This window comes from Gordionus sp. m RMFG-2023, chromosome 2, assembly GCF_954871325.1.
Source record: "Gordionus sp. m RMFG-2023 chromosome 2, tfGorSpeb1-WG-v2, whole genome shotgun sequence".
NCBI classification, from domain to species: Eukaryota; Metazoa; Nematomorpha; class Gordioida; order Chordodea; family Parachordodidae; genus Gordionus; species Gordionus sp. m RMFG-2023.
In genome coordinates this window covers 52,747,331-52,774,380 of record NC_088776.1, presented here as the reverse complement: position 1 = coordinate 52,774,380, position 27,050 = coordinate 52,747,331, and the positions used below count along the sequence as shown (strand labels likewise).

At 25.8% G+C, this 27,050-nt stretch overlaps 1 protein-coding gene across 1 annotated transcript; it reads right to left on the bottom strand.

Annotated features, from left to right (window-relative positions):
* Positions 1 to 2,426: 2,426 nt before the first annotated feature.
* On the bottom strand, positions 2,427 to 18,536 carry LOC135923514 (uroporphyrinogen decarboxylase-like). The gene is made up of 9 exons (XM_065458313.1): positions 18,394 to 18,536; positions 18,264 to 18,343; positions 18,121 to 18,219; positions 17,868 to 18,080; positions 17,564 to 17,725; positions 12,454 to 12,585; positions 3,658 to 3,758; positions 3,443 to 3,509; positions 2,427 to 2,896 (listed from the first exon to the last, which is right to left on the bottom strand). Exons 1-9 carry the CDS (start codon positions 18,524 to 18,526, stop codon positions 2,744 to 2,746), a joined length of 1,140 nt encoding a protein of 379 aa, XP_065314385.1. The 5' UTR covers positions 18,527 to 18,536; the 3' UTR covers positions 2,427 to 2,743.
* Positions 18,537 to 27,050: the final 8,514 nt, after the last annotated feature.

Here is a 27,050-nt window from a genome sequence, read left to right as displayed (position 1 = left end):
TTTTTTCATTCTTTTTAAATATGAAATAAATTTGGTTTAAAACCGTTTCCAATTATATTTTTTGTATATATAGTGATATTTTTTATTATAAAAAACAATAAGATAAGATTCAAATTCCTTTTTTTAAAAAGGTACTTTGATTCAATTTTATATAATTGTAAATAATTATTTTTAATGGCTTGGTTTTGACAAATATTAATTTTACTCGTTTTTTGCATTGTAGTCTTATAGTTTGTTTGCTGTCAATTTCAACTCTCCACCTAGGGGTGCTTAAACTAGGAATAGAATTGTGTAATAACCTAAAGTTGAAGTAAATATTCTCCCAGAAATTCATATTTCTTATCTGCATTTTTTCACAATGATAAAACTTTAAAAACATAATTATTCATTCAAAATTCAACCTCCTCGTTCATCATCAAATTATTCTGAAACTTGCAACTCGTAATCTGCAACTGGCCTAATTTTTCAAGCCTGGCCCAAAAATTTATTTAAAATATTTGTCTGACCCGAAAAACGCTACCTAAAATAAAATTATTTGTCCATCTGGCCCATTATTATAATAAAAATTTAATTGTGAAAAAAATATTGGTGCCTTGTTTCTAGAATTTTAAAATGTATCAATTTATTCTAAAAATGAGTGAAATTTAAACTCAAACTGGTCTGGTTGAGTTTTTAAAAAAATATTAGTCCCGACCCAGCTCGAATAAACTTAAATAGGGGTAGCATAGGATTTACAGATCTCTACTCTCAACCAGGTAGACCTGTGTGCTGGTTGGCTGCTGATATTTTGATCATGGGGAAAACTTTGCTTTATAAGAAAATCACTAATCCAACAACTTGCACATTTGAAAAAGTTTTCTCTACTAGTGGAACATTGAATTTAAGGAGATAATTTAAATCAAATATTTTTTATACAAGATAATTTGAATTTATAATTCGTGTTTTCAATGAAGATCTAAATAGCAATATTTCAGTAGTTATTCTATTTATATTTTACAAAATTTATGCCACTGCACAGATTTATGTTGTGTTGAAGGAGCAGAACGCAACTATATCCTCTAACATTTTCCCCTTTCAGGAAAATGTGGATATAGTTGGATACCTTGGCCTTTATGGCTTTGGTATCCCTAAGGCTTTATTTAACTAAATCAAATTTTTGGATATGTGATATATAAAGGAAAAATAAATTTTCGTGGGAATATATATACAAGAAAATAACAATAATGATATTAAACACATTATAGCGAGTATTTATATTAAAAATTTTGCATAGATACAAATTAATTATTTTTTTAAGGATCCTGGGTGAGAACCTTTAAAAATTTAAGAGATTGGCTTGATGCTGATCTTTAGTAGGTATCAGAGATCTGCAAAGCCTAGTCCGTAGTCCAAGCAAAAATTTAAAGGGCTAGGCAATTTGTACATAAAATTTTTTGGGCTGGACTAAACAATTTAAACATAAAAGATTAGAGAAGGCAAGGCACAAACCCCTGATTTTCTGTAAATTTTTAATAGGCCTGCTCTGGCATTAAAATTTTGATATTTTTTTTTTGAATTTCATGCGAATATTTTGATTTTTTATTATATTAATTGGAAATAAATTACAAAATGCTAATTTTTTTTGTATTGTGCTGTCGAACTAAAATACTAAATCTATAAATAATATAGTAAATTCACAAAAAAATTAAATAAGTTATTTATGAAATGATCCAGATACACAATTTAGAAACAGATAACTAACACAATTGATTTATAAAAAGAGTTGTTGTAGAAATAGATAGGCAAGAGATATTCATAATGCAAAAAATTAGCTAGATTTTAAAAATGTGATTCCCGAAAAATTTGACAAAAAATTTAAAGAGAATGTTGACTTTTCGTAAATTCTAACGGGCCTGACGGTTCCAAGTTATAGCGAGCAGGGAAATTTATGCAAAATTTTTAACGGGCAGCTTTGCAGAACATCATTAGATATATTCTTCTATTATACGACCCCCTCCCCCTTCCGATTTTAAAATTCAAGTATTTGGTGCATTATAAATTAATGATTTTATTATTTTTATGTTTGTAAATATTGAGTCAGGTTCGACATACCTCAAGAAATTACCTGTTATCATTTTGACAAAATTCCCAGACCCTAATTATCATATGATATCAAACCCTATTTCACTTTCGTTTTCCTGTTTAGGGACCGGTTTCGCATAACACAATGTAATTATCTAATGTGTTGTAATAGTATTAATCTGTTCTTGAAGCGTTAAGGATAAACCGATTTATCAAAATTTATATAAATGATTAGAAAATAATCTGTATCCTAATTATTATAGGCAAATTTATATATTTTAAAAAAAATTGTGCATTTTATTACATTAGAAATTATATACATACTAAGGAATAATTTCCTAATATATTAAATCCTTGCAAATATTATTATTTTTTAAAAAAAAAAATATGATTACATAATATAAATGTGTAACGCATCATCATTATGAAGTTTTGTTTGATATTATAAAAAAAGTCTGGAAAATAATTCCTAAAGAAAATTAATGAAAGATGATTATAAAATATCTGAAGAATATATTATATGCAGGGTTAAGTGGATTAATGATGGGGATTAAGACACCAGATGTCAGAAATAAAATATTTTACGATAACTATCTTACAAATAATATGTGCAAAATCTTTATAAAATAAATGAAAAAGAGAAATAAAATATTTGTAAAAAAAGGAGACGAGCATAGTTAATTTATAGATTAGTCGGGTAAGAATGAACTGCCTCGATAAAGTAAGAAACATTTTCGATAGGTGTTTCTGGATATATACCATGTCCCAGGTTAGCTATGTAACCTTTAGTTCCGAATCGAGAAATCATGTCAGTGGTCAGGTTCTGGAGAGCTTCCTGTGTAATAAAAATAATATAATATACATATATTGAGTATAACATAAGTATTGTCGTCTCAATTCCATTAAATTCATATTTTACTTTATTTTAAACAACTTTATTACACCATACAATTTGCATAATAATAATAAAAAAACAATATTAAGACTAGAAAATCAACGTGAACATTATCTATTTATACTCAAATTGTATTTAAAAAATTTTTTTATCATGAAATATTTATAGAGTATAAGCCTTTAATCACACTCAATTTATATATTTGTACCTTTTTTAGTCACATAAGATGTCATGTTTTTGAAAAAGAACATAATATAACTAAAAAAGTTTAAATAGGCTTTCATTATGCGATATCTAAATTTAAAATTCTAATCGCTCACAAAAGTATAAAAAATATTCTTCCTTTTTTTAATCTAGTTCTATCCTATTTTAAGATATATTTTTCTTGTTTCTTATTTTCATTTTTGTATTCTTGCATAGAAAAAAAATATTACATTTATTACAATTTCATTTTATATAAATATCTTTTAAAAAAAATAAAATTACTTTGGAGCTAAATAATGCGCTGGGATCCAAATTGCCTTGAAGAACTATATTGGGCCCTAATATTTTCCTGTGCAAATTATAAATTGTCAGAGTTTATAATGTTGCTAGTTTTTTTTAAGAAACAAGGGAGGGGGGTATTAAAATTAGATATGCAAACTTTTTCTTCATACTTTATCAATTAATGACAAATATGTTTTTTGAATAAATTATTTTACTTGGCTTCCTCTGGATCTAAAGTCCAATCCAAGCTTATAACGTCGTATCCTAGAGAATTTAAAAGTGATAAAGAATGTTGAACTCCTTTGGCGAATAGAATCTGACATATAATTTTTTTTAAATATAATTATGGAAAAATTTAATTTTAGTTTTAAAGATGGTAATGAAACAACAATAATGTAAGAGAACGAAAAAATGAAAATCTATAATCTTCAAATAATATTTTAATTCCATAATAATATTGTGTAATACCTAATTTAAATTTTAGTTGCAAAATATATGTCCAGACGTGTCTGGGTTAAATCAAATAACGAAAATATCATAAAAAAGTTATTTGATGGTAGAAAACTCCTTCCCTTTGGTCCCCGGGCCGAAGTTATGATTTGAAAAAAAATATATATAACCATATATTTTTAAAGTTAAATGAAATAAAAATTTCTAATATTTGTCCAAATCCCAGAGATTATTCTAATTAATGATTTAAAAGAGATAGAACATTATAATATTTGGCAAATTAGTCCATATAAAGTAGAATAATAATATTGAATGAAAATTACAATAGATAATAAAAAAAAGTCTTGTTATTTTTTCCCCCCATAACAATATAAATCAGAGACCTGCAGAGGCACTATTTGCACGGCCCGGCCCGGTTTTAAAATTTTTAGGCCCGGCCCGGATATTTTTAAAAAAAAATTTTTACGGCACGGCCCGGTCTGGATTTAAAAATTCAAGGCCCGGCCCGGATATTTTTTAAAAAAAATTTTTACGGCCCGGATATAAGTATATTCCATATTTTATTCAGATATTTAATTACAAATTGATACTATAAAAAATTTGTGCAAATAATATTTTTGAATATAAAAGATTGTATTTGTGATATTTTAATTTTTATTTAAAAAATACATGTAAAAGCTAATATTTTGAGAATATTATATTGAATTTATAAAAATTATATAACTGTTATTTATAAAAATGGATATTTTGAGCATATACTATATTTTATATTGCATTTATAAAAATAAAACTAATATTCATAAAAATGGTAATAATATTTTGAGCATATACTATATTTTATATTGCATTTAAAAAAAATAAAACTAATATTTAATTTATAAAAAAATGGAAAATATTTTACTATTTAATTTATAAAATAAAAATAAATCGCTATTTAAAAAAATACATGTATAATAAATAGTATTTTGAAAATATAATCTAATTGCACAATATTAAATTAATATAATTTATTTTATAATATAAATTTTTAACAAAAGAAGATAATTGTATTATATAATATATTGTAAAAATAATAAAAAATGTTGGATTAAAAACTTTCATGACTCAAGGTAAAATATAATAAATGCAATAAATATTTGACAGTTTGCAAAGTAAAAAACCAGCATGATTGACGAAACCCTATACTCAAGAAAGATATTAAAAATTCACAAATTATCATGAAGAAAGAGAAGCATATCTACCTTTTCAGGTTGAAGATTCTTCTTCTTTCTTCAAGAATTCTTCCAGTAGTGGACAAATTCCGCTCACAGCTTGCACTTGAAGCAGGAATAGCCAATACCCGTTTTGCCAATTTTGCCAAAATTGGAAATTCGCTTTGATGAGAAGCCCACCACTCTAACAAATTATCCACCTTAAATGTTTCATCTATTTTTTTATATATATAATTATAATATTCATCATCGGGTATTGACATAATACCAGAATTACCATCGCCCCATTTGTCATAAAACGATTCAGTTTGTTTAACAACAGTCGTAAATTGACTGGTCGATGGTATTTCATTAACTTCCTGAGCCTCTTGTAATTTAATATAATCTTTTATTTAGTTTTCCGTCATCTTGCGATCTGTCCATGACAACACACGTAATTGCTTGAATTTGGGACAGAGAAAAGGAGAAATAAAATGATACTTGTGTAAAACAAATTTTTCAATTAAAAATGCCTTATATTAAGTAAAATCAATTTTATTTCTCCCTTTTCGCTTTGAAAGGTATTACAAACTTCAAGAAGTTCATAATACCAAATTACCACTTTAAATAGAGTACAAGAGTCCGACTGTAACTCAACAATAGCTCTGTTAAAATTCTCAAGAATGTTGACTAGATCCTGAAGGATCGGAAAGTCTATAATATAATACTTTTCCGATCCCCCATGTTCTAGAAGAACTTTTATAATTTCTTCATTTTGAGAATAAACAGAATTGAGCATGTTGTATAGAGTTCCAGCGGACTTCTGTATCTTGATAAAGGGCTTTTAAATGCTGGCATTTATTACTTTGTTTTAAATGGCCCACTAATATTTTAGTATTATCTATTGTTGATTTTATTAATGGGGCATTACTTTCCAAATATTTGAAGTTAAATGAATTTCTTAAAATTGTATTTAATATATGACAAGAACAATTTAATCGTTCATTTAACTCCAATGCTTTTATAATATTTTTACCTTGGTCCGTAACAAATATTATATTAATAAAATCGTTAGTGTTAAAACTAAAATTATGAAATTTTTTAATAGTTCATCCTTAACTACTTGGCTAGTCTTAGACACTTCTTTAAATTTAGCGTTAAATAGGTTTATCTTCACTAACTTCCAGTCATCTGATATATAGTGCATGTTAACTGTTATAAACGAGTTCTTTTTATGGTCATCTCACCATATATCAGTGGAAGCAGCCATAAATCGATTCTTGATTACTGGGGCAATAGTATCAACCAAAATGCTTCTTATTTTATTACATTTTTCTTTAAGGTGGCGTGAAAGAGTGGTGGGATGTGAAATCAATGAGTTGATATCTATTTTACCATACGTTGCCCCAACATCGACTAGAGCCTGGCTGAATTCAAGAAACCCATTCCCAGCTATCATTTCGAAAGGTCTAATATCTTTTGCGCAAAGTGTTAAGGAATGATCTATAAATTTTTCTTTTAAATATTTCATATTAAATTTATAGGTGGGTTTTTCAGGTGTAAATTTTTTTTTATTAATTTTCATGGATTTACCATCACATTTATGTCTTTTTAAATGTGATGTACCATGGTTATAATTATACTATAATAAATTTGAACAATTTATGCATTGCACATAGCCAATATTTTTTTTATTTTCATCTATGATGATGTTAAATTTAGCCCATATTTCAGATTTTAAAGTATTATTTGTATTTTTTAAAGAATAAATATTATTTTTAATTTTGTTAATTATATCATTAGTATTTTGTGCCATGATATTCCTTTTATTGATTGTTTTGGTAAATATTCTAAAAATTTAGATATGAATTATAAGATTTATATTTATTATTAATTTTTACTTTAGCTTCTAAAATGCTCAAATAAATCTTTAGATTCTTGAATGCCTAATGAGAAATCTTTAGGTTCTTTAATGTTCAATCTAAAAATAAATATATAAAATTATAAGATTTACATTTATTATTAATTTTTACTTTAGCTTCTAAAATACTCAAATAAATCTTTAGATTCTTGAATGCTTAATGAGAAATCTTTAAGTTCTTTAATGTTCAATCTAAAAATAAATATATAATATTATAAGATTTTATATTTATTATTAATTTTTATTTTTAGCTTTAGTCTTCTAAATAGTCGCTCAAATAAATCTTTAGATTCTTGAATGCTTAATGAGAAATCTTTAGGTTCTTTAATGTTCAATCTAAAAATAAATATATAAAATTATAAGATTTATATTTATTATTAATTTTTACTTTAGCTTCTTGAATGCTCAAATAAATCTTTAGCTTCTTTTATTTTCTAAAATAAAATAAAAATTATAGTGTAAAATATATTAATATGAACCTGTATTTATTTTTTAAAATGGAGTTTTCCGGTATCTTTCAGGAAATTAATAATTAGATCGATCTGTGGGTGTTAGGTAGTGTTAAACATCACCCAATATTATATTAATCATAACTATAATATAATATAATCTTATAGCCAATAACTCATAATGTGAAATTTTTTATAAAAAATATTAAGGCTAGGCCCGGGTTTAATAATCTTAGGCCCGGCCCGGATATATTTTAAAAAATTTTTTAGGCCCAGCCCGGATTTGTTTAAAAAAAATTTTTTTAGGCCCGGCCCGGGTATTTAAAAAATTTAAAATACGGCCCGGGCCAGGCTTAGGGCTGGGCTTGCAGTTCTCTGAAATAATCTGATTATGGCCGGAAAAATATTCCAATATGTCCTTTGTTGATGAGTACACATCTTACTTTCGCTAAATAATTTATATTCTGAGACCTGCAAGGCCGGCCCTAAGCCAGGCCCGGGCCGTATTTTAAATTTTTTAAATATACCCGGGTAGAGCCTAAAAAAAAATTTTTTAAACATATCCGGGCTGGGCCTAAAATTTTTTTTAAAATATATCCGGGCCGGGCCTAAAATTGTTAAAGCCGGGCCGGGCCTTAATATTTTTTATAAAAAATTATACGTTATGAGTTATTGGTTATAAGATTATATTATATTATAGTTATGATTAATATAATATTGGGTGATGGTTAACACTACCTAACACCCACAGATCGATCTAATTATTAATATTCTGAAAGATACCGGAAAACTCCATTTTAAAAAATAAATACAGGTTCATATTAATATATTTTACACTATAATTTTTATTTTATTTTAGAAAATAAAAGAAGCTAAGATTTATTTGAGCATTCAAGAAGCTAAAGTAAAAATTAATAATAAATATAAATCTTATAATTTTATATATTTATTTTTAGATTGAACATTAAAGAACCTAAAGATTTCTCATTAAGCATTCTAGAATCTAAAGATTTATTTGAGCATTTTAGAAGCTAAAGTAAAAAAAAAATTAATAATAAATGTAAATTTTATAATTTTATATATTTATTTTTAGATTGAACATTAAAGAACCTAAAGATTTCTCATTAAGCATTCAAGAATCTAAAGATTTATTTGAGCATTTTAGAAGCTAAAGTAAAAATTAATAATAAATATAAATCTTATAATTTTATATATTTATTTTTAGATTGAACATTAAAGAACCTAAAGATTTCTCAATAAGCATTCAAGAATCTAAAGATTTATTTGAGCATTTTAGAAGCTAAAGTAAAAATTAATAATAAATGTAAATCTTATAATTTTATATATTTATTTTTAGATTGAACATTAAAGAACCTAAAGATTTCTCATTAGGCATTCAAGAATCTAAAGATTTATTTGAGCATTTTAGAAGCTAAAGTAAAAATTAATAATAAATATAAATCTTATAATTCATATCTAAATTTTTAGAATATTTACCAAAACAATCAATAAAAGGAATATCATGGCACAAAATACTAATGATATAATTAACAAAATTAAAAATAATATTTATTCTTTTAAAAATACAAATAATACTTTAAAATCTGAAATATGGGCTAAATTTAACATCATCATAGATGAAAATAAAAAAAATATTGGCTATGTGCAATGCATAAATTGTTCAAATTTATTATAGTATAATTATAACCATGGTACATCACATTTAAAAAGACATAAATGTGATGGTAAATCCATGAAAATTAATAAAAAAAAATTTACACCTGAAAAACCCACCTATAAATGTAATATGAAATATTTAAAAGAAAAATTTATAGATCATTCCTTAACACTTTGCGCAAAAGATATTAGACCTTTCGAAATGATAGCTGGGAATGGGTTTCTTGAATTCAGCCAGGCTCTAGTCGATGTTGGGGCAACGTATGGTAAAATAGATATCAACTCATTGATTTCACATCCCACCACTCTTTCACGCCACCTTAAAGAAAAATGTAATAAAATAAGAAGCATTTTGGTTGATACTATTGCCCCAGTAATCAAGAATCGATTTATGGCTGCTTCCACTGATATATGGTGAGATGACCATAAAAAGAACTCGTTTATAACAGTTAACATGCACTATATATCAGATGACTGGAAGTTAGTGAAGATAAACCTATTTAACGCTAAATTTAAAGAAGTGTCTAAGACTAGCCAAGTAGTTAAGGATGAACTATTAAAAAATTTCATAATTTTAGTTTTAACACTAACGATTTTATTAATATAATATTTGTTACAGACCAAGGTAAAAATATTATAAAAGCATTGAAGTTAAATGAACGATTAAATTGCTCTTGTCATATATTAAATACAATTTTAAGAAATTCATTTAACTTCAAATATTTGAAAAGTAATGTCCCATTAATAAAATCAACAATAGATAATACTAAAATATTAGTGGGCCATTTAAAACAAAGTAATAAATGCCAGCATTTAAAAGCCCTTTATCAAGATACAGAAGTCCGCTGGAACTCTATACAATATGCTCAATTCTGTTTATTCTCAAAATGAAGAAATTATAAAAGTTCTTCTAGAACATGGGGGATCGGAAAAGTATTATATTATAGACTTTCCGATCCTTCAGGATCTAGTCAACATTCTTGAGAATTTTAACAGAGCTATTGTTGAGTTACAGTCGGACTCTTGTACTCTATTTAAAGTGGTAATTTGGTATTATGAACTTCTTGAAGTTTGTAATACCTTTCAAAGCGAAAAAGGAGAAATAAAATTGATTTTACTTAATATAAGGCATTTTTAATTGAAAAATTTGTTTTACACAAGTATCATTTTATTTCTCCTTTTCTCTGTCCCAAATTCAAGCAATTACGTATGTTGTCATGGACAGATCGCAAGATGACGGAAAACTAAATAAAAGATTATATATTACAAGAGGCTCAGGAAGTTAATGAAATACCATCGACCAGTCATATTACAACTGTTGTTAAACAAACTGAATCGTTTTATGACAAATGGGCGATGGTAATTCTGGTAGTATGTCAATACCCGATGATGAATATTATAATTATATAAATAAAAAAATAGATGAAACATTTAAGGTGGATAATTTGTTAGAGTGGTGGGCTTCTCATCAAAGCGAATTTCCAATTTTGGAAAAATTGTCAAAACGGGTATTGGCTATACCTGCTTCAAGTGCAAGCTGTAAGCGGAATTTTTCCACTACTGGAAGAATTCTTGAAGAAAGAAGAAGTAATCTTCAACCGTAGATATGCTTCTCTTTCTTCATGATAATTTGTGAATTTTTAATATCTTTCTTGAGTATAGGGTTTCATCAATCATGCTGGTTTTTTACTTTGCAAACTGTCAAATATTTATTGCATTTATTATATTTTACCTTGAGTCATGAAAGTTTTTAATCCAACATTTTTTATTATTTTTTTTTACAATATATTATATAATACAATTATCTTCTTTTGTTAAAAATTTATATTATAAAATAAATTATATTAATTTAATATTGTGCAATTAGATTATATTTTCAAAATACTATTTATTATACATGCATTTTTTTAAATAGCGATTTATTTTTATTTTATAAATTAAATAGTAAATACAATATATTATATTCTCAAAATATTTTCCATTTTTATAAATTATATATTAGTTTTATTTTTTTTTAAATGCAATATAAAATATAGTATATGCTCAAAATATTATTACCATTTTTATGAATATTAGTTTTATTTTTATAAATGCAATATAAAATATAGTATATGCTCAAAATATCCATTTTTATAAATAACAGTTATATAATTTTTATAAATTCAATATAATATTCTCAAAATATTAGCTTTTACATGTATTTTTTAAATAAAAATTAAAATATCACAAATACAATCTTTTATATTCAAAAATATTATTTGCACAAATTTTTTATAGTATCAATTTGTAATTAAATATCTGAATAAAATATGGAATATACTTATATCCGGGCCGTAAAAATTTTTTTTTAAAAATATCCGGGCCGGGCCTTGAATTTTTAAATCCGGGCCGGGCCGGGCAGTAAAAATTTTTTTAAAAAATATCCGGGCCGGGCTTAAAAATTTTAAAACCGGGCCAGGCCGGGCCATGCAAATGGTGCCTCTGCAGGTCTCTGGATTATTTTAAATTTAAAAATGGCGCTTAATAAATTGTTGCGTTATTTTAATCTTTAGGGCTAAGTTTTTGCAGGTTTTTTTTAAATTTAATTTGCGTAAAAAAATGGGAATATTTGCTAAAAGACATTAATATTTTTTTTTTTTAATTCGAAATAAAATGCGCGATTATGCGCCATTATTATAGCTAAGATATAGATTTAAGTCATTTATAGGGTGCATTTTTTAAAAATTCGAATTATATTTCAGTGTTTGTGTAACCCTGCACTCACAGTTAGCGCGAATTCACTGAGAAGTACACAAAAATACAGCATATTTTGTATACTTCGTCGCAAATTCGCGCTAGCTGTGAATGAGGGGTCACTAGTCAGTCGGAAGTGGCGTTCTGATACAACAAATTAATTTTTGCGTCTTCTAATTTAAACATAAAACGTCATTTTTTAAAAAAAAACGGTGGCTTTTTAAAAAAATCAGTGACTTCTTTAAAAAAAACATAATTACTTTTCCTTTGCCAAATATAGATATGAAAAAAACACGTTGGTTTTGGAGGAAAAAACGGTATGTGAACTAAAAAAACACTCTATTAATGAGATAATCTCTTTTTTTCCTAATTAATTAAGGTGAATTTAAGAATTTCTAAATTCCAAATATTTTAAAATAAATACGTTAAAACTTTTCATAAAAATGTCAAGTCGTTATTATTTAATAAAGACGGATTCTTTAAGTTTTAAATTCCTATTTTTTTTATAGAATGTTTCATATCTTGTGAAACAAAGACAATATTAAAAAAAAATCAAATAGATGAAATAGTAATAGATTATAATTAGAAAACTAAAGGAGGAGTGGTCTCTTTGTCAAAGGAGGACTTGACGACGTTGGCTATAGCTTTGAGGTAAGGGATGCTAAATCTTTGGAATAATTGTTTGTTCATGCATTCTGCGTGCGACTCAAAAATTTGAAGAATCTTTGAAAATATATTATTGAAAATAAAATAATTTTAAAATTTTACTTGCTTTTTATATATATATCTTTGCGGCAATGTATTTTTTCCGGCAACGTGTTATTTTTTAAACTTTAAATAATTTTTCGAGCGTGTTTTTTTTTAAATTTCGGAAATGTATTCGATCATGTTTGGCATACCTACTCTATGAATTTAGGATAATTTTATCATAAACCTTTGAACTTATTATAATATATATTAGTTTTCCCATAGATTTTTCATATAAATTATAAATGACTCAAAAGTTAAAGGTAAAATTATCTATAATTTATAAAATTATAAAATGTATTAAAAACATGCTGGAATATATTTCTGGTAAAATCAGATTTTATTTTAAAAAATAACACATGCCGCTAAACATATTTATATATAGACAAATAAGATTCAAATTAAAAAATAATTAAAATGAATTACTATCAAATATACATGATATACTACACTTGGTGTTGCTTAATCGGCTAAAAAATCTCGCCTAAGCCTATCAGCCAAAAAAGCTGCTAAACCTAATTAGGCCTAGTCGAAAAATTGGCTAAAATGAATTAGTCAAAAATAGGCATCATCTAAGGAGCTCGGCTAATCGACCGTCAGTGTTAAATAAGATAAGTCTTGATTATTATTTTTTAATGTTGAATATTTTTTATTAAAAAATTAATATATATATATTTAAAATTTATATATAAATCTATGATAAAAAATGAACATGAAAAATATTTTTAAAAAAAAACAAATATATAAAATTTAAAAAAAAAAAATTAAAAATGAGAATGCTAAGTGAATAATTGGGGCCAAGAATTTTTAAACATTAAATAATTGGAACGAATTATTGTGATAGGAATGTTTAGTTTTGAGTTTATAAAAAGAAGAGACCTGTGTTTTTTTTTCTTTATGAATTTGGAAACCATTTTGAAAAGATTTATAACGGCTTGTCCAAATGAACAGGATGATGCAGCTATGATGGGGACAAAGTGATTATCATCCATCAGATAAGAATATTCTTGACATTTTAATGATTGTGCCCTAAGAAAAGGGTCATACATTATTAAAAGTGGCAAGGGGGTCTATGCAAGTAAAATCCCAGACAAAGGGTTTGTCAGAAAGGGGACTTTAGTTTTGCCGTCAGGGCGTTTTTATCCATTGTTGAATGTCGGTTCAAGAATGCACGGGAGATTTGCCATATTGAATGTGGCATTTGTAGTGTTGATTAATTTTTGATATGAATTTGGAATCAAGCCATTCATAACCGTAGTTCTCAAAATCAAGCGTCCTAATGAGTGATTTGTATTAGTGATCATGGCTCAAGTTGAGGTAAGCGAAGGAAGAAGATACCAATCCTAGATCCCAGTCTTTTTGCTTTGATGATTCTAGTTGAGGTGTATTTGGCAAAGCATTGATGGTCCAGCAATTTAAGGTTTAGTCCATAAAACTATCATTATCAGTTGCAATGATTTCGGATATGATCTGTTTCACGGATTTTGTAGAAGATATGAAAGAAACTAAGGCAATAGTTATAGCAGATCTAAGTCTTAGGCCTCCTGATTTTCAAGGAAGAGTAGCCTGAAGCTAGGAGTTAGAATCAAACTTAAAATTTAGTAACTCTTCCGTCAATGTTTTATTCATATTCCTTTAAACGAGTTTCTAACGCGAAAACATCTGAGGCTTTTAAACAATATTGAAATTGCGGAATAAAAAGGACATTTTTGAGGATAAAATAAGCTTGATGGATGGGTAATTTTTTTAATGAAGATGAAGAATAATGATTTCAGGTTATTGTTAAAAATTTAAAACTTTCCGTACCTACTAACGGGGCTCCTAATATAATGTCTAGTAAAATTATTTGTATATCATTATCTTATTTATATTTATTAAGTAACGCCAACGGACGAATAGGTTCCTTAGCAGATGTCGAATTAGTTTTAGCTTTTTCAGCTAAAAAGTCGGCTAAACCATTTTAAAGTTGATTAAAATTAGCCGATTACGCCGCAACGCTAGCTACACTATCGAATATCTGCCAAATTTAATTTTCATTTATATTAACTTTAACGTACCTGCTCTCCCATAACTATTATTTGGCTATCGTATGTTTTTAACAGAATTTAATTTTTTTTAAAAATCTCCAAAGTCAAAATTTTTGGAATATCAATAGAAAAATGAATTTCCAGGAATTTATTTTGGGATTTTATAATGATAAATATTTTTATAGATAAAATCCTGAAAAAGGTGTTTTTTTAAAAAAAAAACAATAAGTTCTATATATTTAATGTAAAAATCCTTCAAAATTAGACGCGGCATGCTTCTATTGCGATTTTTTTATCGCAAATAAAATTTCTCGCAGCTAATCTCGTGTTATAATTTTAAAAAATTTTATGGACTTCCCAAGGTTACCCAAAATGATACTAATCAGTGAAATAAAATTCTTGAGTGCGCATACTCAACTTTAAATAGAAAGTTCATTTATTTTGAGGAGTTTGCTGAACCTCTGGGTTTTAATATTAGTTTTTGGATACGCTAAGGTGATAAACTACAAAATGTCGTTGCCAAACCAGTTATCGACATTATAGCTCTTGGCCGCTTTACTTTCGTGTATAGAATCATTTTTATAATTTTATAGTCGATTGTTAAACACTTGCCATTTATTCTCAGTACTTTTCATGGAATAAACTTAAATTGTCATATCATATATATACATTATTTACGTTTTTATACCGATTTTTATTTATCATCTTCTGATAGAATCTTCTAAATGCTTAAATGAAATAATAAGAAGCTCTTTTTTTTACTTTGATTCTAATAGTAATTTTATTTGAAATTTCATATATATATAATGATGGGAAGGAGTGGTGTTGATGCGTTTGGATAATTTTGATGTTTATATTCAGACATTTTTACTGCCAGTCTCGATGATGATATATAAACACAAACCCCGATATCTTAATTAAGAAAAGAGAATTTAATAAAGGCTAAAGAGTAGCCAATATTTTGCTAAGAGGGGAGAGGGTACTATTATATGGATTTATACCCCATAGGTATTATTGGAGGGTTTTACAGGTCTATTTATTGTAGTACTTTTGGCTATGTTAAATTTTTATAAAAATTATGATTTGTCACTTTTTTCTGAAAAATTTTAATTACGGTCATTATTTTAACTTTTATTTCAAATTATGGCAGATGAGAGTGGTGGGGGGGGGGGAGAGTGGCTGTAGATATTTATTTTAATTAACCTAAAATGATATTTACAAGAACAATATATGCATATTAAAGAAATTAAAAGTTTTAAATACCAGAAAGAAATTCTATAATGAAAATGACATGGATGTCATATCAAAATATAAAACAAGTTAACCATGCTTGAATCCCTAGGAGGGATTCAAGCGGCAAAAGCTGTTGAATTATGTTTGTGAAACAACTGTAATTTTATGATTATCAAAATAATATGATCATGTAAAACAGATATATATATTTAGATGATTATTTTTTTTTACCCATAACATGCAATCTTCTAATGGATTAACTCATTGATTGAAAAGCTCCCGATCAATGATATGACCTTACATTAAAACTTGACTGCATATTTTCTTTAACACTAAGTCTCACAAATACTCTCTTCTCATAAGGTTATCACTGTAAGGAGAGACCTTCCTTTATAACAAGTAGAATCGCTTGATTAGGTATTTTTTCTTTATATGTCAATCACAGTTACCCTACTAATCAATAATCTTAGACATTTTTGTGAGTAAGAATTCCTTCATCATGTTGCTTAATTTACAGCTCCCGAGTTTATATATGATTTTTAAATATACCAAGGAAAGTCTACTAATGTCATTCATTCTTAGGTATTAGTGGGGATATCGCTCTTCACCTGTTAGAAATAATACATTTAAATAAAAACCCCAAATTGTATATGGATAATTTTTTCTCTTATTACCAAATATATTTAATTCTTAAAGAATAGGAATATTTGGTACCCAGAACGATAAGATCAAATTGCCTATCAGGGCACAATTTAAAAATGAGAAGATTTTAAAAAAAAGAAGGAGGATCTATATATTACAAAAGCAAATAGAATGATATAATTATCGGCAAGTGGCAGAACAACAAAGCATTACTACTATATCTAACTTTACAGATGTTTTCCTATCAAATTTAAGCGATGATCTGCTTCGGATAATGTCTTTGTAAATGTAAAAATGCCAATGATAATAAAAAACTATAAGGGAATGGGTAGAGTAGATCTTCATAACATGCTTGTGGAGTTACATTGGATGGAAATTAAATGTAAACTAGTATATGAGAATGGTTTCCCATTTACTGGATTCTTTTGTAGTGAATGCCAGCCTCCATAGACGCCATATAACATTAAATAATATAAAATTTATGACTTTACTAATATTTAAATTGCAGATAGCAAAAAGATTGATGCTAGCAGGAATGTAATATATGGAGAAGACAAGAAGACCTTCTAACATTGTAAAAAGAAGAAAAGCTGTAAATATTGCATTAGATATAAGATATGACCAAGTGGCTCCAATTGCTCGTAATCATAAAGAAAGGGTGCAAGTATTGTGTAGAAGCTTATTATAGTATTATTTGCAATAAATGTAATATTTATTTATGTTTAAATAATAAACATAATTTTTATTATTCATCTTTTTAAATAAACCTGAATTTTGCATATTGATGACATTTGGAATCATTGAATATTTTTTGATAAAAATACTTGAAATAATTTTTTTAATGAAAATGTGCATTTGCGTCTATAATAAATATGTACATCTCTTTACAAAAAAAAATTTATCAATGGGAAAAAAAAAGTCAGGCATGAAATGGTACTATCGTTACTTTATTTGGCATATAAAAAATTTCCTCAATATAAGGCTAATCTTAATTTAACAATTACAAAAATATTAATAAATATTTTATGATATAAATAAATTTTAAAATAGACCTGAGCACCAGCTTTGACTTGTTGGATCAGATGATGAGCAATTACTTCCGAGAGTTTTTGTAATAGAAATATACTTTCATCAGGATATTTATATAGCCAGGACCTTGCTTTTAAGAATGTTAATGATGAACCACCTTCTATCATATAAGCCATCAGTGTCCACTTGTTAATATATTAATATTAAGTTTATGAAACATTTGATATGAATTAATTAACCCCAATTTTTTTTAACTAATAATTTTTCTAACAAAATTAGATAAAAATAAAATTAATATACCTAAATTAAAAAAAAAAAAAATATTACAGGTGCTCCAGAAAACCCAATAAGTGGCACTTTTCCATTCAAACTAATACGTGTTAATGTAATTGCTTGGTAAACTTTTTTTAACACCTCAATTTTCATACCTTCTGTTTTTACCTCATTGACATCAATTATCACATTGGCTTGGTTAAATTTAGGCCAATTTAATTTTATAATATCTGTTGGAGTTGTTAAAGGATTTTGTATTACTGGGCCCTGATAAATATTAGTGTTTAAATAATAGAATTGATATAACTTTTCCCTCTTTCATTTCTATAATCATTCCCAAACTTTGTGGAATAACTAAAATATCAGAGAATATTATAGCAGCATCTAATGCAAATCTTCTAATAGGCTAATTAGAAATGTCGCTAAATAAAATATAAATTATAAAAATACCATCAATGTAACTTCACAAGCTAATTCAGGTGTTTGACAAATTTCGAAAAAATCATGCTTCTCTCTAATCTCTCTAAATTCTGTGAAATATAAAAAAACAATTCAATATATTTATGAAATGTAAAAATACCAGGCAAGTATCTTCCAGCTTGCCTCATAATCCAAACAGGCACTCTCTCAACTTTCTCCATCTTAATAGCCCTTAATATCAAATCATTTTTTAACTTAGCAAATGTTTTATTATCAGGTGGAGAAGAAAGCATGATAATATAATTTAACTCCACATCAAAATCGGGCAAATGGCAACCATTCCTAGCGATTAATCAATTTCAATACCCCAATATTCCTTCATTATCCTGCCAGAATGCAATTTGAAGTGTACATAACGTATTTTCACTGTTATATAGACCTCATTCACGGTGTTTCTTATAAAGGTCAGGTAATTATCTCTACCTCTATACAGTCTATCTCCGTAGTGTTGTTAAATTATTAGTTTTCTTCGACTCATAACTCGAGTCAAGTTAAGAGAAATCGGCCCAATCCTGAGCCAGGTTCAAAAAATTGACCACGACCCAATCTGACTTATTAGGCCTGTTGAGCACCCAATGATCAGCTTACTGGGTCGACTCGCTGGGTCAGCCAAATATATAGGAAATTAAATTAGTTTGCTTCAATCCGTGTTTAGAGTTATTGACATTAGAAAAATGTTCTAAATCTTTGGGTCTAATAATAAATTAGCACTGCCATATTCCACGAAAGTTTAAATATTTGAGTACCATATCATAATATTTGACCAATTTTTGGTGAGGGGAAGTTTTGTATATTCAACACACCGCATTTTATTTAAAATAAACAATTTTAGATTGCAAAATTGGTCAAACAGCTTTTAATCATTAACTGAAACATTTTTATTATTCAAAAAATTAATAAACATTTTTAAATGCGACTACTTGACATTTTTATTTCCAATCATTTCTTCTAGTAATTCTGACCTTAGATCAATCCATTAAATGCAATGTATATAACACATCTTTCAGTGCATCTATTTAGATTTTTTATCCATTAATATAATATTTGTTTCAAATATTGCCTCTACTTTTAGGGAAAATATATCATTATTCTTTCGGTTAACAAATATTTTAATGTTTTTAAATGGTTTAACATTAAAATAACTGATTTAATTTATTTTCTCAACTGATTTAGGAATGGGCAAACAACAGATAAACTTTTTTAAAATTATTTTAAAAAATTTTTGATAATTGGTGGATTGTTACTTGAAAGAAAGTATGAATAGGATACATAAAAAAATATTTTTAACAAAGTGAACAGTAAAATTAAAATAGATACCGAACATCTTTTGGAGGATTTATTGTTATTTCTGAAAAATTGTACCCATATCTTCATTGCTTTTAGATCATTTATTTTTGAGTATTCTAGGGAATAAAAAAATAGGTGATAAAACAATCTTACTAAACAAGATATCAATATCTTTTCCTTAACTATTTTAAAAACTATTTTTGTCGTATTATTTTGTTATAATTTTTTTTTAATATTAAATCATTCCTTTTCCTTTCACGTTTTCGATAAAAACGAAAATAAATAATAATATAAAAAAATCTTCAATTTTAACATAAAGTAAAGCATTACTTACGGACAACTTTTTTTATCATATGTTGGATATATCGATTTAAAATTTGATTTTATATCTTTCGGCAAAATTTTATTTTTAGTTTATAATAACGTTTTATTTTATCGTTGCAATTGATATTTGTTTTTTTGATATTTTATAACTTAAATAAAATTCAATTTTAAACGAACATTTTCATTTTTTATAATTGATTATTTTTTAGAATTAATTTATTTTCAAAAAGATATAAATATTATTTTTTGTTTAAAGGTAATAAAAAAAATGTAATTATATAAAAAAAATGATAAAAGAAAAATGTAATTTATTTATTTAAATGTAATTTATTAATAAAGTATGATTTCAATGATGATATTTCTATTCACAATCTATTCACGCTAATTCTTCATGGAGAACAAGCTATGTCGGTACCTTTGCATAACTATTATCCCAAAATTCGATCTTGATTTTGTACTATACATGAATTCTCTATAACGCTTTTATCATTCTTTCACCATGGATGCATCGAATAATTCCACATACATGACCAAATTCGTTAAGCCGGATTTCTTTGGAGGGTGGAAGGTTAAAGTATCACGTTTTTGATAAAACGAAAATAAATAATAATATTAATCTACCCACAAAAGCTTCTTTAGCTTTACCAAGTCAATGTGTTTAAAAAGAAGATTGCACCATGAGCATGGATGGCGTAATGCGTGGCAATCACGAATGTCAATGGCGTTTACCACTTAACAAATCCGGAAAACATAAGCCGGATTTCTTTGGAGGTTGGATTGTTAAAGTATTACGTTTTGGATAAAATCCAAAATAAATAATAATCTTAATTTAACTGCGTTTTCGATATAAACGAAAATATATATTAATATAAAAAAATCTTTAATTTTAATTTAAAGTTACGCCTTACTAAAGGGCAAATTGTTTTATCATTGTTAGATATGTCGTTTTAAAATTTAATTTTATATCTTTCGGAGAGATTTTATTTTTAGTTTATAATAACGTTTTATTTTATCGTTGCAATTGATATTTGTTTTTTTTATATTTTATAACTTAAATTAAATTCAATTTTAAACGAACATTTTTATTTTTTATAATTGATTATTTTTTTGATTTATTTATTTTCAAAAAGATATAAAAAAAAACCTTTTTTTGTAAAAGGGGATAAAAAAATGTAATTTATAAAAAATATGATGAAAGAAAATTTTAATTAATTATTTAAATGTAATTTAATAATAAAGTATGATTTCAATGATGATATTTCTATTCACAATCTATTCACGAAATTCTTAAATTTTTTTATTTTTAAGTAAAAAAATTAAAGAAATAAAAATAAGAAAAAATAATGGCGCACAATGTTTATACTTACCTAAAAATTATAATAATAATTTATATTAATTATATTTAATATGTAAAAATAAAAGGAGAAAATAAGGTGTGGTGGGAGTCTGAAGAAATAAATATAAAGTTAAAAAATATATTAATAAAACAATAAAATAATTATTATTTTTAAAAAAATAATTTAAAATTTTATAAAAATAGGCATTTTTTATATTTTTCCATAATGTTTTATTTTAAATATTTTGCTGTGAACAAATACAAAAAAAGTTCTAGAGTTGAAAAATAATGTCAAATAATATTTTTATTTTTTATAAATCTTAATACAACTAGTAATTTATTTATTTTTTATTCAGATATAAAATTGTTAAATATAGTACTATAAAATAAAATCCAAATACAAATCATATTGCACCGTTAATCAGTGACGTCGCTAGGGGGGGCGCAGGGGCTCGAGCCCCCTGAAAAATTTGAATAGCTCCCTGAAGCAAAAATTTTTTTAATGGCTCCTTAATATCCCCTTGAGCTAAAAATAAATGTTTTTAATTGCCCTCTGAATAATTTCTTTTATAATTCTATTGAGTAATATATGGATTTAATTTTATTAAAAAATTAATTAGACTATCTTAATTTTTATAAAATGAATACTAAATTATTAGATTAGATTATTACATATAAATTATACTATGTCAGCTTGCAATCAAATTCTATGTTAATATAAGAATATCACTCTCACTAAATATTAATTTAGGATTAACAGTTGAAGCTTAATTGACTTTTATTATTTAAATTAATATATAACCGTAATTAAATAAATATAATTATTTATTAATTAAAAATTAATCATTTAATATTTTAGCCGAGTTCAAAATCACTAATCAACTATATTATTGATTTTTAAATTTAATTATCATGTCTCCTCCTAAATTTATTTTCAAGGTCCAAATCCAAATAAGTATAAGAGATTTATTTATAAAAAGTAAGTAGACATATAGTTTAGTTTATAGTCCTCTATTATATATAATTTTTTATAAAATATTAGGTAAAATGTCACTTTTACAGACGTATCTTAATATTTTTAAAATTTTACTAATAAATGCTTTTGATAATAAATATAAGTAACAATTTGCTTACAAATATTTAACGCCATTTATTAATTAACAATATAATTACAATTAAGCGTATTATTATTCATTCCACAATGGATGTAATAAATTAGATATCTTTTCTTCTCTTTTTTACGTGTTTTTAGGAAGCTATTTTCTTCTTCTTCGGAATATAGATTTGAGTTTAATTTTAAATACGATTATATTTTTAATATTATTACAAACTACTATTATTTTAAGATATAATACCAACTAGAGATGGTACGACAATAATATATAAATCTTAATTGATTTCATGATATCACTCTGGTTCTTATTTTTAGTTAAAATTTTATTTCTAATATGGCAGTGTAAATAACTCAAGGCTTCAATATATTTGCATAATTTATTTTAAAGGTTTTTAGTGTTTTTGTTTTATCAATTTATCTAACAGAATAAATTCTGATATGGGTTACCATCGTGAGTGTCATGGCTAGACCTGCAAATAACCAGCATCTATTATTTGTGTGGCTATGTAATTTAAGATTATTATTACAGCTGCTGAGAGCATATGATCACATATTTTAGATAAGCAATAATGGTCAAATGTGTAGTCGTTTATGTATCATTAAAAATGGAAGATAATCTTTTAGAAATTTAATATCATTCAATAATTTTCTCGATTACTTATCTAGCTTCCATCATGTCATCTAAGAGGAAGCTATAACCACCATATAGTATTATGATTTGGATTGGTCGTTTATATTCTTTTCTTCAAGAATTGTTGATTTGGTAAGGTCTGTAAATTTTTTCTTATTAGTCCATTCTATAAAACATTGTCTAAAATGGTAATAGAGTTATATTAGTTTCATGACCTTTTGTCAATGTAAGTTGCTAAGATTATATTATATTATGTAGTTTTCAAAAACCATTATCAATTGAGACATATATATATGAATTAATTAACCTTTTTTATCATTTATAATTCTTTAGACGCAAAATTTTTTTATATCTACAATCGAAAATATTTTATACTGTAATAAATAGATTTTGTATTAAAAAATATTATTTTTAGAAATGTCTTGTATTGTATTATTTTATAAATTTTAAAAAAGTATAATATGTTAATAAAAAACCCGGCCGAAGGCCCGCAAAAAGTCCCTTCTAGTTATATTTGCAATAACAATTCTGGAAATCAATAAGATAAAAGCTTAAAATTTATAGTTTCTCATATTTGTCCTAAACGAGCCATTTTCTTAAAACGGCTAACCTTATTATTTTAGTAAGAAATTTCGAATGCCATTACTTTTTAACTATATGCGTTAAATGTATAAATATTTTTGAAAAAATTATATTTTTATTTTATATTTTGAGCCAAATAAAAAGTTTTCAGCTTGATCGTTTGAGGATAAACATTATATAGCTTGTAAAGATCGATTAATATTTTTAAGTGTTTAATTTTTTTTTATCTAATATACATACAAATAAAAAAAGTATAATATTTATGCTGCTTAATAATGTTATCAGATAAAATTTAAAACGGATTTAGATCTTAAGAGAAGTTACTAATTAGGAATTAAAATTTTTATATTTAAGAACTCCCCCCCCCCCCTTTTCTTTTTGGAAATAATAATAAATTTTTTAAGACTTCGTTACACAGGTGTAACTATGTAGACCCCATTTATTTTAAAAACTTTATTACTTAAAATTCTTTCGATATTTTTGCCTGAATTTTTAATAGCTTAACATTTTTAGGTAAATTATATGTGTTCAAAATTATTTTAAATTTTGTTAAGTGGTTCATCAGTTATAAGGGGTTTTTGATTTTTAGTATTGCTTAAACACCAGCTGGTCATCCGTTCATTTTTTTGGCATTGATCTGTGTAATAATATAAGCACCAATATTAGGCTTTTGGCAGTTGTTCAATATATTTTAGATAAAAAAACATTAAACAAGATTTAAAATAAATATTGGTCGATTGATATTTATATACAAACTATAATGTTGTCAAAAGTTTAAGCTTGATTGCCCAATATAAAATAATCAAACAATCTAATGCGGTTTCACAAACCAGACCAGCCTTATAATGAAGCAAGATATTTAAATTTATTAATAGATTAATATAAAATTTTAACAAAATAAATATAAAATATCAAAATAAAATAAAATTTTAAAAATTTTATAAACGTTTAGGACAAAATATTATAGTTCTTTATAATTTTTATTATATCTCAAGTAATTTCGGATATGTTCTCCATACAATATTACCAAAGGTAAAATATAAATTTAAAATTATAATTTTATTAGTCGTGGAAAGTAGGGTTAGCAGACTCAAGCTAACTAATCATGGTTTAAATAATATCTAGACATCATAAATGTTTGCAAAATCACAAATTAAGATAATTCAAAATTTGCTAAAAAATATTATTACAAACATTTTCAAAATTTGATATAAAAGTTAAATATTTCAAAATATTTGTAGCATATAGATGGACAATTTAAGATCTATTTTAGGTAAATTTATATATCCTTTGTTTCCTTAATTTTAAACTGGGGTTTAATTGATCAACTTCCCCGGTCTTTTCTTTTCCGCTCCAATCCCCTAAAAAGTTTTATAAGGTATTCCATTTATTTCTAATATCAAAAATTTAAAACTAAACTCAGTTACAAAAAAAAAGAATAAACAATATTAGCAGGAATAATTTATACTAGACATTAGGGTTTTAGAACTCTTTTCTAATAACAAAAGCTATTTCTATAAGCCTAAAATAAAGTTTGTAAATTTTTTAAAATTTTTATCTTCCTTGATTAAAATAGAATGAGAGTGACAACTTATTCTAATTAAAAAAATTTTACTGGGTTCAAAACATAAATATATTATTTTTAAATATTACTAAATTTAACGCAAGTAATTATAAAAAACAATGGCAATAGAAATCTTTCTATGAACCCAAGGGCTTTACAATATTTTTTTAGTTTCAAAAACTTAACGTTTTAAAAAAATCATATTTATTTTTTCCTTGTGGAGTAAAATATAAAATTTATTGCTAGGCCTAAAGGTTTTAGAACATCTTTCTAGTATCAAAAAAAACTTTTAAACTCGTATTAAAACAAACTATTTTTTTTCTAATTATTTTGTTCACCCAACCAACTGACTCAATGAGCCGGGCCTTCTTAAGTCTAAATAGGTTGGCTTTGTTTTAAAGTTGTTTTCTTTGGCTCAAACCTCGCTGTTTGACTAAACCCGACACAGAAATATTACAACACTAGTAGTCTGTTAGCAAGGAGTATAAAGAAGGAACGTATCATGTTTATTTATTAGTTTCGCTTCCAACAAAATAGATGTATTTACTGAAATGGAGTTGAATCGGATAATGCTTAGTAAGCTAAGATAAGCTGTGTTGGCAATGTTGCATGCTGGGTAGTATTGTTAAATACTCTTTTAAACAAATTTTTTAAAAATCAATTAATAAAAATATTTTATTTGTTTGCAAGAAAATATATTAATATTGTTTTTTCGTCAATTCAAACTAATCTTAAGGAAGACGTTGATTTTTTAAATCGGCTAACTCAATATTTTATCCAGAACAATATTACGCGAGGATAAAGATTTTGGTCTAAGATAGCATAAAGGTTTGGACATCCGTTAGCGAAATCTTGGAACTTACACAATAAGACTAGTGAACCACAAAAAATAATCAAGTGGAATAAAAGAGAACAATGATAGGTGCGACGAAATGGCCAGTTTCCAAAAAAAGTAGAATTCTTAAGAATAGATATACAAATATATTTAAATTATAATAATATCATAATGTGTAATTTTCTTTTGATATGATAAAAATAGTGAACCATGTATAGTTTTTTTTATTTAATTTCTTTTTGTTTTTTACTGAGTAATACATAAACCGCAGTATAAAAGAGAATAATGGTAGGTGTGATAAAATGAATCAAAAGAGGTAGGATCCTTAAGAATAGATATATAAATTAATTTAAATATTAAAAATAATGTAATGTGCATATTTTTGGTGAGTTATACAAAATATTCATCAGAGATAGGATATATTGTTCATCTCGACAAAATTGGTTTTGCTATTGACATTTGAAATGTTCACTCTTTTATTCAATTTGAATTCTTATATATTTGAGCAGTTGCGTCGCTAGGAGGTGGCGCACTGGGGCTCGAGCCCCCTGTAAAATTTGAATAGCCACCTGAAGCAAAATTTTTTTAAAAATTGCTCCTTAATATCTCCTTGAACTAAAAATAAATTTTTTTAATTGCCACCTGAACGATTTCTTTTATAATTCTATTGAGTAATATATAGATTTAATTTTATTCTTTAAAAATTAATAAAAATTTCTAAATGTTTATTAAATGAATACTATTTTAATTATTAGATTAGATTATACAGAAATCTGTAAGCTTAGTCATGGTAATTCGCAATTTACTTGGTAATCCATAGTTTTTTGCAATGCGTAGTTAAGTTATACACACTCTCCCTCCTCCCCCCCCCAAAAAAAAAGAAGAAAAAGTGTATAATTTATAAGAATAGAACATAACCCAAGGCATATAATATGTAAACCTATAGACCCTTCCCCCTCTCCCATTCGCCCATGGACCTATAGCATTAATAAAGGCGAGTCAATAATAACCTAAATGTTATTTTTATCAAATCTTATAGATAGAATATAAAAATGATTAAATATATCTCCATAACTTAATCTAT

Coding starts and splice junctions, on each gene's coding strand:
- LOC135923514 (XM_065458313.1), bottom strand. CDS start 18,526: ATGCTTTCTTCTCCACCTGATAATAAAACATTTGCTAAGTTAAAAAAT. Junction 18,220..18,263: donor CTTGTGAAGTTACATTGATG/GTATTTTTATAA, acceptor ATTTCTAATTAG/CCTATTAGAAGATTTGCATT. Junction 2,897..3,442: donor GCGCATTATTTAGCTCCAAA/GTAATTTTATTT, acceptor TTTATTACACAG/GAAGCTCTCCAGAACCTGAC.